This window comes from the organism of the source record quoted next, unplaced genomic scaffold (genome assembly GCF_019419815.1).
Source record: "Pyrus x bretschneideri cultivar Hongxiangsu unplaced genomic scaffold, Pyrus_bretschneideri_v1 Contig14, whole genome shotgun sequence".
In the NCBI taxonomy this organism is placed as follows: domain Eukaryota; kingdom Viridiplantae; phylum Streptophyta; class Magnoliopsida; order Rosales; family Rosaceae; genus Pyrus; species Pyrus x bretschneideri.
Genome location: NW_025999435.1, coordinates 3,478,323 through 3,497,459, shown reverse-complemented (window position 1 = coordinate 3,497,459; position 19,137 = coordinate 3,478,323). Strand labels below are relative to the sequence as shown.

General features: G+C 37.5%; 1 protein-coding gene across 1 annotated transcript; it reads left to right on the top strand.

Annotated features, from left to right (window-relative positions):
• Window positions 1–14,677: 14,677 nt before the first annotated feature.
• LOC103953602 (serine/threonine-protein kinase-like protein ACR4) lies at window positions 14,678–18,483 on the top strand. Its single transcript, XM_009365362.3, has one exon. The coding sequence runs from the start codon at window positions 15,495–15,497 to the stop codon at window positions 18,231–18,233; it is 2,739 nt and encodes a 912-aa protein (XP_009363637.1). The 5' UTR covers window positions 14,678–15,494; the 3' UTR covers window positions 18,234–18,483.
• The last annotated feature ends 654 nt before the right edge of the window (window positions 18,484–19,137 follow it).

Genomic DNA, 19,137 nt, shown 5'->3' with positions numbered 1-19,137 from the left:
GATACGGGTTGCATTCTCACCAATTCTCTCCTCCTAACAACTAACAATTTAACTTGCTAACGATATCGTTTGTTAAAAAAAAAAAAAAAAAAAACGAATAAAAATTTGAAAAAGCCACAAATGCTTGGTTGAAAAAAAAATATTGGAGGAAAAGTGGATCCTTCTTATGCCAAATAAATTACTTCTGGAATGAAAAATCGAATCTAAATGTTTTACATTAACAATAGTCTGAAAATTATCATTTAAGTACATGATGGGATTGAAATCCTAGAGCACGAAATTAATGGAACAGAAAATCTCGTTCCTAAATGGGTAGCGAATCATGTTGAATTATAGGTCAAGCAACCCTTAATTAGCCCAAAAAATGAAAAATAAAAAAAATCGAAACACCATAAGAAGGTGTGTAGTTGGCTGTTCAAATGGCCATCAAACAATCAAAATATGGAGTTTTCTAAGACCCACTTGTTTGTTACTTGCCTTCTCTTTCTATCTTCTTCTTGTTTTGGCGATCAAGGATCCCCAAACAAACGGTCCACCAAACTTGCTGAGCAACATCGACTCTTGAAGTATTGGATCAAGAGGCAGGTTCCTACCGGTCCAGATGCTAAACCTAGCAGCGTGTTGGATGATCCTGCAAATTATGAATCAAAGAGGCAGGTTCCTACCGGTCCAAACCCTCTACATCACTTCGTCCAACCGCATGCAGGTTCCTACCGGTCCAAATCCTCTACATCACTTCGTGCAACCACCCTACAAGTGTTGGATGATCCAGCAAATTATGAATCAAAGAGGCAGGTTCCTACCGGTCCAAACCCTCTACATCACTTCGTCCAACCGCCTGTAGAAGTGTTGGATGAACTTCCAAATTATGATCTTAATATGAGGCTTTTGCCTTCTGGGCATGAAGAGTCTCCTGAAGAGCCCCCTTCCAAGGTATATACTCCGCCACCACCATCTTCACGTGCAAATTATGATCTTATGAGGCTTGTGCCTTCTGGTCCAAATCATGAAGAGTCTCCAGAGGAACTGCCATCACCTTCTTCGGCCACGGAAGCCAATGTTCATCGGAAACCTCACTCAAGACGCTTATTGGATAATTAAGCCATGGATGCTAGCTATAGCTCCATTAGTTTTGGCACTTTCTTTATTTTGTTATAATCAATAACTACAGTCTATTTTTTGTTTTCTCAGTTGTTTGTTTTGGATATTAGTTTGGTTCAGTTATCTGATCAGTGATCAAATCTCTCTACTTTTTTCTTTCAGCTTATGAGATTATCTATATACATACTATATCGCATGCAAGGCATTTTATATGTGGCAATCACTGACAGTAGAAAAGTTCAGTAAATGTCCAATCCATTGGGACGATACCAGACAAAACCAGAAACATAGCTATATCGACGCGAGCAAACTCCATACAGATGATATATGTCACAGTTCAAAGAAACTTTTTCACCGATATGGGTTTAGGGTTTAGGGTTCAAGTACGTTTATAACGTTATGTTCAGCATTTGGGTTTCCCGAGATCACTGCCTCCCTTTTTAAGATTAGAATTTTTGTTTTTTTGTTTTTTTTTTTAAAACCTAGATTATATATTCAATTTAATCCCTTAAGGTCTACTTTTATTAAAGTTTATATTTTTTTTTTTTTTTGTCAAACATAGATTTTGTTAGAGTTAGATTAGCCACCGACGGGATTCGAACTCATGCTGTTATGCAAGGGCTCAACTCCTTTTCACCACTGTGGTAAAATGCCACTTGCATTCTATTTTTGTTATTTAATGTGCATTTTTATTTAATGTCTCCACATTAAAATCTTAATTTTATTAATATGCACATATTAGTTCTTTCAATTATAAATGAACCTAAGTGAGAAACTATTAAAAGAAATTAGTGACATATAAATATGTAAATACATAAGTGTATAGAAATGACTATACCAAAATGTTTGTACTTACATATATTATAACGAACTTAAATGTATATACCGAAATGTATTATATTAAATTAATGTACTTAAATGTCAATACCGAAATGTATGTACCAAAGTGTATTATATTGAACTAATGTATCGAAATGTATGTACCGAAATGTATTATATTAAATTAATGTACCTATATATTTGTATCAATGGATATACCGGATGATATCAAATTAATGATTTAATGTACCTAAATGTAGATTATACAAATTGTATATTCCTATATTATATAAATAAATAAAAATATTAGTTTACCTAAATATAGATATCAAAATATATTATGATGAATGAAATGAAAATAAAAATTAATTGTAATTAATACATTAAAAATATGAAAAAAGAAAGAAATAAAACATCAAAATATAATTAATAAATGAGATGATTAAATGTATCAGGGACTAAAATTAAATTTTAATCTTACACAAGGTTATAGTCTAAAACTCTTTTTCTTATTAAGAATTAAAATGAAATTTTCTATATAAAAAAAATAATATATATATTTACTTTGGACGCAAACAGTGGCGATTCCCGTACGTCTTTCCTGGTCTAGGGTTTACGTGACAAAGAAAACCAAATTTTTGTGGCATTGGTGATAGCGTTCATTTATGAGTTTAGTTTAGGGTTTATGGTGGGTGTAGAGAGGAAAGCTATGATCAGTTTTCAAGTAATACATTCACTTTAGTCTTTTTGCATAATTGAAATATTTTTAATTTTTTTTGGAGTTAATAGCAAGTGAACTTGCAAGTGGTGGATTGCTTTAATGAATAAAGATTTGTTCTTCAACTCGGGTTTAAACCCTCCTGTCTCTTAATATATACACACACACACACACGAAGCAAAATGTATTTACTGATGCAACACTTATATCGATTTTTTATGAGTTTTTAGCAATATTAATAAACTTGGCCTAAATTTTGTTTTGCGATATTTTACCATTCAAACCAAAATTTTGTGCTATCAAGTTATGTGACTACATATTGTGTCAAATTGCCTCATACCTCGTTTTCGAGCTTTGGGGAAAAAATTGAGAGATATCAATTCTTTATACTTTTCTTCTCTGTAGGAAAATGTTTTTCATTTAGGAACAAAACTTGTATTTAGTCTCATAAAACAATTAGCTATTTGATCTCATTGGAGATTAAATCCCTAGAGGATGAGATTCACATATTTATACCCTTTGATTTTATTATTATATATTGAAAGTGATTTGGAGCATTGGTCATGTGCCTTGGTTCAATTGGGTTTTCGTCGCTAATTTACTCAAATTGCTCCATATTATAACGAGCTCAAAAACTAATATTCAAGAATTTTTAATTCAAGGATCAAAACTCTAATTGTATGAAAATTTCTAATGCTAAAGTTGGACTTAGAAAACGAATATGAATTCAAGACCTCGAGTTTCTATATAGGGAAGAACAATTACGTCTTCATGGACAAATGTGTATCTTTATATGCTGCTATGATGAGATTGAAAATGATTTATTAAAGCGTGTGGCTTGTTGCATTTGAGGGTTTGAGATCTGTTATCCATCTTATTAAAAGGGGACGAGCTGGTGGCTTTACCACGACAGTCCACTTTTTGAAGGCCGGGAAGACTCACATAGGCATTTCAGCCTCACCTGGCCAACGTCGTGCGATCCACCAGTGCCAGGAATCGAACCCAGGATATGCCATGTGAAATACAGTCTGTAATTCGTCAGTAAATTATTTCAATTTATGGTTACCAAAGTTTCACTATCGTATTAATATAAGAGTGGTGATATTCCCACCCCGGTGTCTTATTTCCCCACCCACCATTTAATGAAAATGTTAATAACATATTTATCATTTTAAAAGAAGACTCTTAAACCCTTATTTAATTCAGTACTAAAATTTTGAAAAAAAAAATTTTTAAATAATAAATAAATAATGTTGGGTGGGGTGTGATATCTTTGGTGGAAAGAGGTTGGGAAAGATTTGGGTTAGAATCGACGGAAAGGTTGGAGGAAGGAATGGGCGTGTGCTAGATGAAGGCGAGAAACTTCAATGGAGAAAAAAGAGAATTGGGTGTGAGATCTGTGGTTTTGACAAAAAAGGAGGAAGAATAGTGGTTTGGGGATTCGGGGTCTGCAGGGCGGCGTTATGTGTGAAGGGGATGATGAATGTCTAGATGTTAGGTCTTGCATTTGCTTTCATTTTTTTTTCTATTTTTATTTATTTATTTATAATTTTATTTACAGATATATTAGAGTTATTTAAAAAAAAAATATTATGGTTATTTTGGGAATAATGGTGGGTAGGGAAATAACATTTTACTTTTTTAATTTTCTATGATGGGTGGGATTATCATGTGGGTGGGAAAATAAGACATTGGGGTGGGTTTAGTAGCACTCTTAATATAAAATATCGCAACTTAATCCTTTTAAATAAACACTGAATTACAACCAAATTACTATTGAATTAACAATTAAAATGGTATGTTTTCCTTGTAATATAATTGAAAAAAAAAATAATGTATTTGTGGTAGAAAATCTCGACCAATTATTCTTAAAACGGTAATTTAGATTATCGTGCCCAATATTACACAAGATTTTACTGTGATATTCTGTCAGAATTCGTCCAATAAATCCTATAAGAAAGCGTATTTTCCGGTTCAAAACATACTGTCAATCAAACAATCAAATATGGAGTTTTCTAAGACTCACTTGTTTGTTGCTTGCCTTCTCCTCCTATTTTCCTCTTGTATTGGTGATCAAGGATCCCCAAACAAACAGTCCACCAAATTTGCTGAGCAACATCAACTCTTGAAGTATTGGATCAAGAGGCAGGTTCTTAGGGGTCCAGATTCTAAACATGGCGTCGTCCAACCGCCGCCTGCAGAAGTGTTGGATGATCCTGCGAATTATGATCTTATGAGGCTTGTGCCTTCTGGTCCAAACCATGAAAAGAGTCTCCTGAAGAACCACCTTCGAAGGTATATACTCCGCCACCACCATCTTCAGGTGCAAATTATGATCTTATGAGGCTTGTGCCTTCTGGTCCAAATCATGAAGAGTCTCCTGAGGAATCGCCATCACTTTCTTCGGCCACGGAAGCCAATGTTCACCGGAAACCTCACTCAAGACGCTTATGGGATAGTTAAGATATGGAGACTAGCTCTAGTTTTTTTCTCAGTTGTTTGTTTTGGTTATTGGTTTGGTTCAATTGTTTTGTTTTGGTTTAATTTTGTTTGAAGTTAATAGCGAGTGAACTCGCAAGTGGGGGTTTTGTTGGAGGATAGGTTTTCACATCGGTCATATGAAAAGGTCAAGCTAACAAAACTTCCCACTTTGCGAGGGTCGAGGGGAGGCGGAATGTCTATCGTACGCTTTACCCTTACTTGGACATATGAAAAATAATATACAATTAATATATGGGGATTTTCCACCTCTAGTGTCACAGAGGCCTTTTGCAACAAAACCCAACACCTTGCATATGTGGTTAAACCCTCGACCTCTAGCTAGGCAATGGAAATCCCTGGCCAACGCAGCTCGAAGACCATCCAAAAACTAATTTGATTTATTTTTGTATTTTTACAGCACACCATATAAGTTCACCTGTTTTGTTATTGGGAGAATTTGTAATTTCTTCAATGCCCTCTGCTGGTTTACTGCAAATTTTTCCGACAGTGAGGAACAAATTGAATGGACTTCCATTACTGCATATTTGGCTGTGTTCTGCCATCTGTTCATGTCTTTTTCTCTATGAATAATTGAATATCATGATATGGGAGGGATAGTCCGGAGTAATCCCTCTTCAAACTAGAAGTTCTTGTTAATTCAAAAATGCTACGGTCAGTTTCTGTACATTGTCCTACCTTGCAGATGCTCACAATCAACCAGTTCAGTTGAGAAGAACAGTTTTTGTTATGATAATTTGGAATCTGATGAAGAAACTTTCCGGAATGGAAAACATATAGAAGGTGAACATCAAACTTGTCACACCTCAATTCCGAGATACATCTAGGATCCACACGTGACACTAAGATGTAGGGGTGCTAGGAATACTATGGAAAAATATGTTTGGCTTGAATAATATTTTCATTTATATGGAATACAATATATACAATTACATTCCTTATACAACAAGAATTCCTGCCAGGAGTACAATTACAATTATAATTATAATCTAATTCTAACTAATTTGCTATATTTGTCTAATAGTACCCCAAGTTGGAGAGTGGATGTCAAGAACTCCCAACGTGCATAACATGATTGAAAACTTCTCCTTTTTGAGCGGCTTCATAAACAAGTCTATTAGCTGTTGTGTCGTACCAACATGTCTAGTAGCTAACGTGCTATCAACAATCATATCACGTATAAAATGACAATTCATTTCAATATGATGATTTCGCTCATGGAAAAAAGGATTGGCCACTACATGCAATGTCACTTGACTATCACAAAGTAAAAAAGATGGTCCAGTTAAAGGAATGCACCAATTCTCCAGTAGAAAACGTAACCAAATTACCTCACAACAAGTAGCCACAGTCTTATATTCTGCTTCAGCAGAGGATATCAAGACCGTTTCTGTCGAGCAGCGAGTAAATGGACAACTTGTCCAATCGAAACCACAATAAGCTGTAAACTTCATTTGGTCGACAGACCTATGTGCATGGGACCCCTACACTATCAACGCTTCGCGCATCTTACGCTGTGCAATGCTCATCTGCTAGGCATGTCCACGCCCAGGAGTGAGCCAACCCACTTACCCAAACTCAAATCCTGGCCAAAATTTGTCCAAAACTCAATTTTGACCCAAGAATTAGAGTGTGACACACCCCGACCCGGAATGTCCACTAGGACCCCGAATCGAACTATGCTGGCCGACACCTGAAAGGTGATGAAGTCATAAAGTATAGTGATGTGGAAAATATGAATAAATTTAGCCCTAAAAGTGCCTAAGGACCATAGTGCACTGCGAGCGGGAATAAGCCCATTGCTCACGCAACGTCAGAGCATAAGTAAAGTACAGTAGTGTGGATAAGGATTATACCCTCAGAGGTAGCCACCTATACTGAAATTCACCAAGAATCCTCGTCGATACGAACTTTCAGCAGCTAAACCTGGAAGGGCGCAAAAACAAGGGTGAGTGGGCTTGAAAATAAAGTTTTTAATAAAAACATTTTTGAAAAAATTATAACCCCTCACCGTAAAACCCGTATAATTTCCCATAACATAATAATACATACATATATAGAAATCATGCTCGAGGGTAGTGAAAATCAAGTATATGCCATGTTAAGTATCTCAGCAATGAAATAAGTAAGCCAGGTGAAATAAATCAATGTAAAATGATATGCCAGCCAGAGTCACCTAACACGACCTGTACGGCTCTAAACCTAGACATGAGTCAGAACCACCTAATGTGGTCTGTACGACGGGCTTGGTGTAAATAAGTACGCTCAAGTGCTACGATCACGTAAAGGCTATGCGAAGTATTGTAAGTCACCTACGAGTCGGAACCACCTAATGTGGTTTGTATGACAGGCTGGCACCTGCCTTGGATCTAAGGTGAGCGTGTGGTGCAGGAGGTGAACGATCACGTGAAGGCTAGGCCCAGACCTCGGGCGGAGCATTAACACCAGAGTGCAGGATAATGAGTACCGAATGCATCCAGACATATCCATATACATCACAACCACTAACATCATAATTTACTCACCTGTAGCTTACCTGGGCTCCGTAGCATCATGCAACATTATGCAAAGCTATACTAATGCATAGGCTAAAATGTAAAGCAACCATGACATGGCATTTTAAACGAAATTCCACTTAAAACCATTTCTGGGAAAAATGGGAAACATATATACGTATATATAGAAAACCGAAAAGCCCACTCACTTGGAGTTTGTGCTACAACTCTCTAGCATAAATATCAAGGCGTCACGAACGATTGCCCCCTAGAACAAATATCAAATCATGTCTTAGAATTCTTATCAATAGAACATATAACTTAAATGTCCTAATTGGGAAGATACGCATGTTAGATTCCTGATCTATGAATTTCTAATATCCTCAAATATTACGTGTTATAACGTATCAAAGTTTGGTGACGATCCAACGGTCGGATCGTCGATTCATATAATTATCAAGTAACACACCTTAATCAAACTAGATTCACAATTATCAAATCACATCATATGGATATCAAATATGAGATCAGGATATCAATTTAGTGTAAAATAGCATCGGCGGCCCATTGGCTACGCGCCACAGCCGGTGGCTGTCGGCCGCCCTGTCTCACCGGAAAATTCAACTATTTCTAAAAATTCTCAAACTTCACAGAAATGAAGATCTCAGTGAATGGAGCAACTTTCATACCTGTGACTAAGGCCAATTTGGCCGGGAAAAAGCCCCAATTCCACTAAAACCCGTTGAAAACCTTTTAAAGGGGGCTTCTTGATTCGCCATCTTCGGTGCTCTACCGCCCCTACAACTGATTGGGCTTTGCTCTAGGCCTCATGGGAAGTCTATTGATGGTGGTGGTTGACTAAGGTACCTTTAGATCTGGTGGATCGCCACCCTGAAGCCGTCGCACCCACTGGTGCAAAACCCCTCAATTCCAAACTCAATCCTCCCAAATTTGATGTAGAAATGGTAGAGGAAGAAGGGTCAATATGAGGATTGGGAGTGATAGATTGGCCCAATCCATCGGAAAAATGATGAATTTCATCGGAGAAACCTACGGTTCACAACCGGGTTCGCGGGTCGCACGAGTCAAGGGTGATTCCGTGCTTCTCGTTTCTCTCCCTTCCCCTTCTTTCTTCTGCTTCCTATTGGTTCTCCTCACATCACTCCTCTTCTGATTTGTCTCACCTCTCCCTCCTTTCTCTCCTTTATACTCTATCTGCATCGACCATCCTTTGTTCCTTTTAATCTAGGCCACACACGTGGCAACCCAGATTTTGCTCCAAAAATCTAGAATTTTCTAGATGTTAACCAATTTACTAAAATGCCCCCAACTTTAAATGTTAATAACTCATTCGTTATAACTTCAAATTGCGTTCCGTTTGCGCCCACGGCAGTCAACAAAAGTCAACACTTTGCCTCAAAGGGTATTTTTGTAAATTCACATTTAAAAATTATAAAAATCGTAATAATTGGAGACGGGTCATTACAAGTGAGTTGGGGTGGGTTTAGATTGATGAATTTTGAGTTTTACTATAAAAGATTAGAGTGCGTCTTAACATTTCTTTGTACAATAAAAATTTTAAAGTATTCAAAATAAAATAAAAATAAGAGTGCACATGTTGGGTAACAGTAAACTCAGAGTTCAACTCGAACTTGAAGTCCTTCCAACTTTAAACTTATTTAATATTTACAAAACTCATTGTAAAGAAAATCAAATTAGAAATCACAACTCACAAATATACTGCTTTAGGGCCCACCGTTAGTAACACAATCTTATCGAGACTTGCATAAACTTTGATTAACCATGCATGTCATTTGCTGCCCATAATTTGAAGAGATTGTTTAATGTGTTTAAAACACGGTCTGATGCATTAAGTGTAATAATAAAGTTTGTTAAAAACTTTAAAAGAAAATGTTTTCAATCAATTATATTATAATACTTTGTGTAACGAGCTGTACTCCGGACAAACTGAAAAGTTTCTTAATAATTCGGGCTCCTAGTCGTCGTCTCTTTGCTACCCGATTGTGTTTTGTGCTTTGTTGTGGTCGTGTGAGGGAACAATTTTCGATAACATAAGAAGTTTCTAGCATGAAACGAGTCAAATTACGTTTAATTTGGCATTGGGAACACGTAATATGTAAATCAGGACGAAATGTTGTCAATTATTCACTAATTTATGCTTACAAAATCTTGAGATGAAATATAAAATTCATTGAGCATGGCATTCACAACAATCTATGAAAGCAAAGTTTAATGGAACAAAGATATTTATTAATAAATTTGTAGGTCAGTAATATGGGCTCTCCATTAAGGTGATTGAAATGTGGTTGGTCCCCACTACTTTTAGGTTATCAACTTAAACCACCGTTATAAGTGATGGATCGCTTTGATGGATATAACATTTCTATTCGCCTTTTTGTTTTTTGAATTCAACTTTTCTCGTTCTCCGTAGTATAATTTAAAATAAGAATATCAATTATAAAAACTTAATTAATGTCGTTACTAGAAGAGTATGAAATTGGAGCCGTTGCATTTGTGATGTTGGCGGAGTGCCGTTTTGTTTGGAGGAATGAATGAAGATGGAAGACAATAAGGGATGGTATGGTCCATGAGTTTGTTGGCTCTTTGGTAGCCATCCATGATAATCACACCGCTTTAGTTAATTTAATTTAATCAAATACTGAGAAATATAATATACTGAAATACATTAAGAGTTCATTTCAAACTGCATTTAAAATGGTTGAAAGCTATTTTTAAAAAAATGATTTTTGAACTAATATATTTTTAGTAAAATGTAAGTGAATCATGAAAAAGCACTTAAAGTGCATCCTACAAGAAACAACAGAGCACATAACTGGCGTTTCTTGCATGAAGCATTTTTAATGCTTTCGAAACTCAGAAACATTTTCTCTAAGAGTACTTTCAGTCATTGTAAAAACACTTCTAAACAAGCACTAAAAACAATAGCCGTAACGTAGAAGTCAGAGTAACACTGCAGTATTGGTTGGGAAATAAGTTGACATGAAAATTAATTCGGTAAGCATTAGCCTAATCCTTGGTAATTACAGAAGCACTTCGGAAGTTTAAAAAGAGTTGGGCGTTGAACCCTGCAAATGATCTACTAATGCAAAGATTGCAAAATTCTTAATTCTGCAGTTAGTTTTCAGACTTTCCCAAGGCTAGAAATTGTTCATATCCTTTAGTTTGAATAAAGTACTAGGTTTTCTCCCACTGAACTGCTGCGCAGTGTCCTTCAAATGGTCGGCATCGAACATGGCTCCGCACAATTCTTCCATCAACACCAATTCACAACCGTCTCGGTTTCTTGATTGATTTGATCCAAGTTCTTAAATATACAAGAAAGAGACCGATGAGAGCATGATTGGATTCATCGGAGTCACCGGAAAAAGGGTTTGAAGAATAGGAACCTACAGTGGTCATATGATAAAATAATATATGTGAGTTTTTACTCTTAATATCATCCAAGCCTTTTGTGATAAACCCAACACTTGGTAATAAGTAGTTAAGTTTGAAACAATATCGGTGGTATTGGTGGTGGAACTATATGAGCCTATAAAGTTTATCATAGTATCATAGCAGACTATTCTCTCGACACGTCCTAAGCCTAAGTTACAGTATGTGAAACTGATCCAAAAATTTTTCAACTGTGATAATCGATACGAGTAGCTATCGGCGGAATGTGAAGCTAAAAGAAAGATTAATAAACCTACAATATGTGAACATAAAAAGAATTACTTGGAACTTCAATAGCAACGTAGACGGTGTCAAGATAACAAAGTCCCATGGTTTCTCAAAGGGGAGAGATGAGACTTTTTATCAAGCATCACCGGCTCCGAAGAGCTTTTACTTATGTGAAACTGAGGTGCCACGCAGCCCTAGCTTTGGCTCTACGAGCTGAACCTCAAACTAAGAGACATTAGTTAGCAAGAATGTAGTAACCCTTTTTCTTTCATTTTTTTTCCTTGTTTATTTTTTTGGATGAGGATCCTCACCGGATCCTCTTTGTGGGGATCTTAGGGATCCTCACATTATGGCAGTTTATCGTACATCGTGTGGTCAGTTTTCGTTAGGTATTATTTGTGTTTAATTTTAAATAAATAAATTTCAAATGATTTATGACCGCATGATGTACAATAAACAGTTAGGATGTAAGGACCCCTAGAATTCCCACAACTTGGATCCGGATGGGATCTAAATCCTATTTTTTATGTAAACTATTCTAGGTCTTGTAATTTAGGTACAATAAAATGGGTTAATTAAGAGTGACTCCAAAATCGTAGAAGGATGTATAATTAAATCGTTAAAAGACAAATATATATATACATATATATATATATATATATATGTTTGGTCTAACAGTTTAAAAACAAGACGAATATATCAAAACGCCTGTTAATAACTTACCTTGCCGTACACTTTTTGTAGAGAAACTTTGGGACATATTAGACTAGACCTAGTAAAGTTGTGCATGACCCATAACATGACTTCAAACATGCACGAAAAATTCATTGTTCAAGTTGAGGTTTAACGAGTTGTGTTGATAAGGGTGGGCTCATTAGTGATATGTTAAATTGCTATATTATATGACAATTGTTATAGGTACTCCAAAAATCTCATTCTACACTTCAAACTTTCTATATTTGGAAAGAAAAATACACTTGTGAGGAGTTGTTTGGGCCCAAAATACTATGATTGGGCCAAGCAGCAAGATGTGCTCGGCCCAAGGTAATGACAAATGCTATGGGCCGAATAACAAACCCGGGCCAGCTGGCAGGGTCGCCCAAATCCTATCCTAAGAGGTCCAGGTGAATAGAAAAGGTCGAGGAAGTCCTGGTGCGACCAGGAGTCTCGACCGGCAAGGAATAAAGCCTCAAAAGGAGGAAAATTCAGAATCCCAGTAGGAGTAGGATTGTTCGAGTTAAAGGTAAAATGGGACAAGGACTCCCAATCCGAATCAAAGTGCGAATTAGATTCAAGGAGCGAGGTGCTATAAATACAAGAAATTACGCAATAGAAAGCCCTTCAACATCAGCATACAATTGCCCTGCGCAAATTCTCTCAAACACCTTGAGATTTTTTCCTTTTCTTTTCCTGCCGACACACCTTCAGTTTGGATAAACAGCACTGTGGAAGCAACCGGTGAGCACCTTCAGTTTGGATAAACAGCACTGCTGCCGCAGAATCAGCCGACCGAGAAACACCTTCAGTTTGGATAAACAGCACTACGTCGAGGTCGACCGATTATCTATCTAAGTCTCGGCCGAGAAGGGTTTTCGAACCTTTGTTGGTAGAGGTCATCTGACTAAGCCTTTTCGGCATAGTTGGGTGTTACGAATTGCATTGCTCGGCGTATTGAACGCCGAGTGAGTTTATGATTGGATACTCGCAAGTAAGTTTCAGGGTTTGGCATTCCGACGGCCGAACTACGTTCACCATCAAGACATACATCACATTCGAGTACCTGTGCCCATACAGTTTGGTCTCGATTCGGCATGCTTATACTCTTACGAATATAATCACAGTGACCGAATCAGGGTCCGACGACTTGTGAACTCCGTAGAATTAGTAGCCTTGTCTTCAGGCTATAGAACCCAGAGGCCGAGAGCGTTCCTTCCTCGGTCGCAATCGCAAGATATAGAAGTCAACAGCGCACCCAACACGACAACATCGCATTTTACTCCTCGGCCGACGAGTTGGCACGCCCCGCATTCAGCCGAAGGACGTAGTTAGCTCATTAGTTACTCGGCCTGCGCGCCACGTAGGTTTTGTAATTTTTGTAGTCAACAGGAGTGTAGAATAAGATTTTTGGAGTGCCAATAACACTTTCCCATTATATTTTGTTTGGTTTAAGCTATTTGACTATATGTATATATAATTGTGCATGACTCATAACATGAACTTTTTTTCTTGAGCAAACGATATTATCTATACTAAGGGGAGGAGTACAATAAATTAGCAATAATGTAACTCAAATTCGTTTTTTATAGTACTAAGCAACGACCCATAACATGACTGGAACATGCACGAAAAGTCATTGTTTGAGTTAAGGCTTAACGAGTTGTGTTGATAAGGATGGGCTAACGTTAGTGATATGTTAAATTGTTATATTATATTTTATTTGTTTAAAGTTGTTTGACTATATATGTATATATAATTTGTATTGTAAATAGTATTTTTGTTTAGTATGATTGTGTAAACTAGGAATAAGAATCTTATATGATCTAAAATATAATTTTTTTTTTTTAATAATTTGTATTACTTAGAGGAAGTAAAATCCAGCATAATTAGTAAAAATAAAGGCACAAAAGCAAAGAGAAATAACAATTTTAGAAACACTTAAGCGGTTAAGCGCCTTCTTTCATCCTCTCTAGCTGTCCCTCTCTCTCCTCTCTCTCAAATATTATTTTAACAACAAAGTCAACATCCTAATTAAATATTTTGCAAATAAAGTAATGAAGTATTTGTTAATTAAAATGCATTTTATTTAATCTTTTTGTTTGTGTTGGAATTTTTTCACCTGTTGATGTAAAATATCTCGTTTTTATCAACTCCTTAAGAATGCAGATTATGTCTAACATTACCCAAAAACGAATAAAACAACTTATTATGAGACTAAACTTACTTTCCCTTCTCTTAATGTAAATAATATCATTTGTTCAAAATAAAAATAAAAGAGAATATAGCAAGGTGAAACCTTATTTTTAAGGGGAAAAAAACCAATAAAAATGCAAACAAATGAAATTTGTTAACATAAAAGAAACACGTAAATCTTATTAAAAATATTCAAAATATGGACGTCATGCATGCAAGAGCAAACAAAAACATTAAAAACCATGAGAAAGTGCGATACACTTTGATATGATCAAGTAGGGGAAGCAAGATTTAAATTGGAAAAAAATTTGGATGCATCTTCACCAAAGTTAAAAAAAAAAATTCAGAAGGGTAGCCAAGTGTGCTCCAATGCAGGCATGAAAAGATGAAATTGCATTAACTTCTCATTTATTGCCTTCACCTGCACCTAACGCCATATTCAGAAGCTGCAGTTTCATGGTATTAAATGCTCTCTCTCCTCTTCTCTCTTCTCTCTCTCTCTCTCTCTCTAGATTCTAGTCTGCAACAACAATACCCTGCAACCACATGCAACAATCCAGCTTTCTTTAATTTCCATTCATGAAATTCACCTTACCACCCAACACTCATTCAAAGCAAAATTTCATGGACAGAGAAGTGCCAGATTACTCTTCCCATTCTTGAGTTTTACAGATGAACCTGAAAGCAAATCAAATAAATAAGTACATGGGATTCTAAAAGGTGATTTGTTTTCTTTGCTTCCTGGAATCAAAATTGCAGAAAGCCCATTCAAGTTTGGAAGTTTTGTTTTCAGCACCAGAAAAGTGAAGAAACATGAGGTTTTCTCACATGGGTTTTCAGCAACAGATAACTTGGAGGTGTGGGCTTCTCTAAAGTTGTTACCTTTATTAATCTTTTTGCAAAAGTTGCCTGCTTCAGAAGGGGATTTTCTGATTTGGGTCCTGCTTGGTTTTTGCTGATCTGTGGCTTCTGGTACGTGGGTTTGTCACATATTCGCCTCTTTTTCTGTTTATCAATTCATGGCCACTTAGTTTAATTTTTCGCCTTTTTCTTCATTTTTCGTTATGGAGAAAAGGGGAGTATAATGTGGTTGCATTTCTTTAGAAAAACACCAGAAACACAGATTTTCCTTGTAAATTACTGCATTGGGTACCAGACTTTGTCCTTCAATTTGGAAGGAAATAAAAGTCAGCAACTTTAGTTGGTGGGTGAAACTTTATCTTTGAGTAGCTTTACAGTGGCTTGTTATAATGGGTATTTCAGTAAATGATTTCCTGATCTGGGTTCTTAATATCAGCATACTGAGAGCTGGATTTCTTGCTGAACTTGTAGTTTTATCAGATTTATGGTGTTTAGCTTCAGGACTAGGTTCCATGTCAGCCATTGCAGTTTCTTATGGAGAGAAAGGTCCAGTTTTCTGTGGGTTAAAATTAGATGGGTCTCATCTTGTGACCTGCTATGGATCAAACTCAGCAATTACACACGGGGCTCCTAATCGATTCCCATTTATCGGTTTAACTGCTGGTGATGGATTTGTTTGTGGACTTCTCATGGATTCCAACCAGCCATATTGTTGGGGAAGCAGTGGTTATATCCAAATGGGTGTCCCTCAACCCATTGTTAAAGAAGCTCAATACTTAGAAATCAGTGCTGGTGATTATCATTTGTGTGGATTACGAAAACCTTTAACTGGCAGGCTCAGAAACACTTCTTTTGTTGATTGTTGGGGATATAACATGACCAAAAACTATGTGTTTGATGGGCAGATTCAGTCGATTTCAGCTGGCTCAGAATTCAATTGTGGATTGTTTGCCCAGAACAGGACTGTCTTTTGCTGGGGTGATGAGACTAGTAGCAGGGTTATCAGCTTGATCCCCAAAGATATGAGGTTTCGGAAGATTTCAGCTGGTGGGAATCATGTTTGTGGGATTTTGGAGCCTGTGAATTCCAGAACCGTTTGTTGGGGAAGAAGCTTGGTCATGGAAGAAGAAATTTCAGTGGCATATTCAGGTCAGGGCAATGTTGATATGGCTCCAAATGACCCAATGCTTTCAGTTGTCGGAGGGAAGTTCCATGCTTGCGGAATTAAGAGCTATGACCGTGAGGTGATTTGTTGGGGGTTTATTGTGAAACAAAGTACACCGGCTCCTAATGGTGCTAAGGTTTATGAGATTGCTGCTGGAAATTACTTCACTTGTGGAATTCTTGCTGACAAATCATTCTTACCGGTTTGTTGGGGACATGGATTCCCAACTTCTCTTCCATTACCTATGGCACCTGGATTCTGCAAGTCCACTCCGTGCGCTCCTGGTTTCTATGAGCTCAGTAATGAGAGTGCCTCTTGCAAGTTACCTAACTCTCATATTTGCATGCCGTGCAGCAATGATTGTCCAGATGAAATGTACCCAAAAACCGAATGTACTTTGAAATCTGATAGACAGTGTGAATATAACTGTTCTATTTGTTACTCAGCTGAATGTTTCTCAAATTGTTCATCTTCATATGGCAAGAAGAATGAAAGGTTTTGGTCCATGCAATTGCCTATCATTATTGCGGAGGTTGCTTTTGCTCTGTTCTTGGTGAGTGTTGTGTCTATAACTGCAATTTTATATGTTCGCTACAGATTACGCAACTGTCAGTGCACAGGAAAAGATTTGAATTCGAAAAAGAATGGTCAGGGTGGATCTTTCCAGAAAGACAATGGTAAGATTCGTCCCGAGTTGGATGACCTCAAGATAAGGAGAGCTCAGATGTTCACGTATGAGGAGCTTGAAAGGGCCACCGCCGGCTTTGGAGAGGAGTCTGTTGTTGGAAAGGGAAGCTTCTCCTGTGTTTTCAGAGGTGTTTTAAAAGACGGGACAGTTGTTGCTGTCAAAAGGGCTATAATGTCTCCTAACATGCAAAAGAATTCGAAAGAGTTCCATACAGAGCTAGACTTGCTCTCACGATTAAACCACGCACATTTACTCAATCTGCTCGGATATTGTGAAGAAGGCGGACAAAGTCTTCTTGTTTATGAGTTCATGGCTCATGGATCATTGCATCAGCATCTCCACGGAAAGAACAAAGCCTTGAAAGAGCAATTGGATTGGGTGCGAAGGGTCACTATTGCAGTCCAAGCAGCTCGGGGAATTGAATACTTGCACGGTTATGCTTGCCCACCGGTGATTCATCGAGACATTAAGTCTTCAAACATTCTCATTGACGAGGAGCACAATGCTCGAGTGGCTGATTTTGGTTTGTCGTTACTGGGACCTGCAGACAGTGGCTCCCCATTGGCAGAGCTACCAGCCGGAACTCTAGGGTATCTTGATCCTGAGTACTACAGACTTCATTACCTTACAACCAAATCTGATGTTTATAGTTTTGGTGTTTTGCTTTTGGAGATTCTTAGTGGCAGAAAAGCCATCGATATGCAGTATGAAGACGGAAATATAGTTGAATGGGGAGTGCCTCTGATCAAGTCAGGAGACATTAGTGCAATTTTGGATCCAGTTTTGAAACCCCCACCTGACCTTGAAGCCTTGAAAAGAATTGCCAATGTAGCCTGCAAATGTGTGAGAATGAGAGGGAAGGAGAGGCCATCAATGGACAAGGTGACGACAGCGCTAGAACGAGCTCTTGCCATGCTAATGGGCAGCCCGTGTAACGAGCAACCTATTCTGCCAACCGAGGTGGTATTGGGAAGCAGTAGAATGCACAAAAAATCCTCACAAAAATCTTCCAACAGGTCAGTCGACACTGATGTGGTAGAACTGGAGGACGCGCAAAGGTTTGAATTCCGAGCTCCTTCATGGATCACATTTCCGAGTGTTGCTTCTTCCCAGAGGAGGAAGTCATCGGCCTCAGATGCCGATGCCGATGGGAAGACCACAGAGGGTAGAAATTTGGGCAACTGTGGGAGTGGTGGTGATGGCTTGAGGAGCTTGGAAGAAGAGATTGGACCTGCATCACCTCAAGAGAAGTTATTCTTGCAGCATAATTTTTAAAAACTGGCCAAGCAGAAGGAAGTAAGATGATCAAAATCTTTGATTTGATTAATGTTGGCAGGTTTGAATTTAGTTTATTGGAGGATGAAATGTAAAAAAAAATTAATGGAAGTATTAGTATTATGACTGCCACCTGTATTCTGTGACAATCAGTTCTTTTGTTTATTCAGTTCCAACAATTTGGTACACCAGGTGAACGGTCTTAATCAATTGAGCTAATATCACGTTTGTAACTCTTTTTCGTTTTTCATTTTTTACCAGCTACGTTTTACCCTTTTTTTATATATATTTTAGTTATAGCTGGTTTTCAAAATGCATGACGAAATGTAAATTTTCTCACAGTGCACCTTCAGGTCTCGAAATCATAACATTTGCGTCTTCCATCAAATTTGACCCAATGAGCTTTCATACAAATCTACGTGATTGTTTGCTATTATTGATTGAGGAGAAGCTGAAGCTTCACGGTGACTCGTTTTAGTCTATGTGATGCAAGTGTGGCTTCCACGTCAACTTATAAAGGAGTCAATGTGCTTGTCACGTCATCAAACACAATGAAGAACCATATATTCAAATTAAATTAAACATAAATCGATACTATTTCAAAACCTAATCGTGAAATGTCAGAAAATTAAAACTTGGCGATTCATTTTGTATTGAGATGTTGAAGCCAAGTGGAACTATAACAACAGCCCTGGGTTCATCCGTAATAAGATTCCAATGGCATCCTTCAAAGCTTATGCAACATTTACAAGAACACGTACAGCGAAACGCCGACAAGGGCTTGCTGACCAGATGCTCAACATGCAACCATGTCGAAACCGATTTCCGTCGTGTTGCATTGCCGGAAGAAGGATCAATGAGCAGAAGCGAAGCTGGGGAGGGAGGTTTTGCGATTGGCAATGTC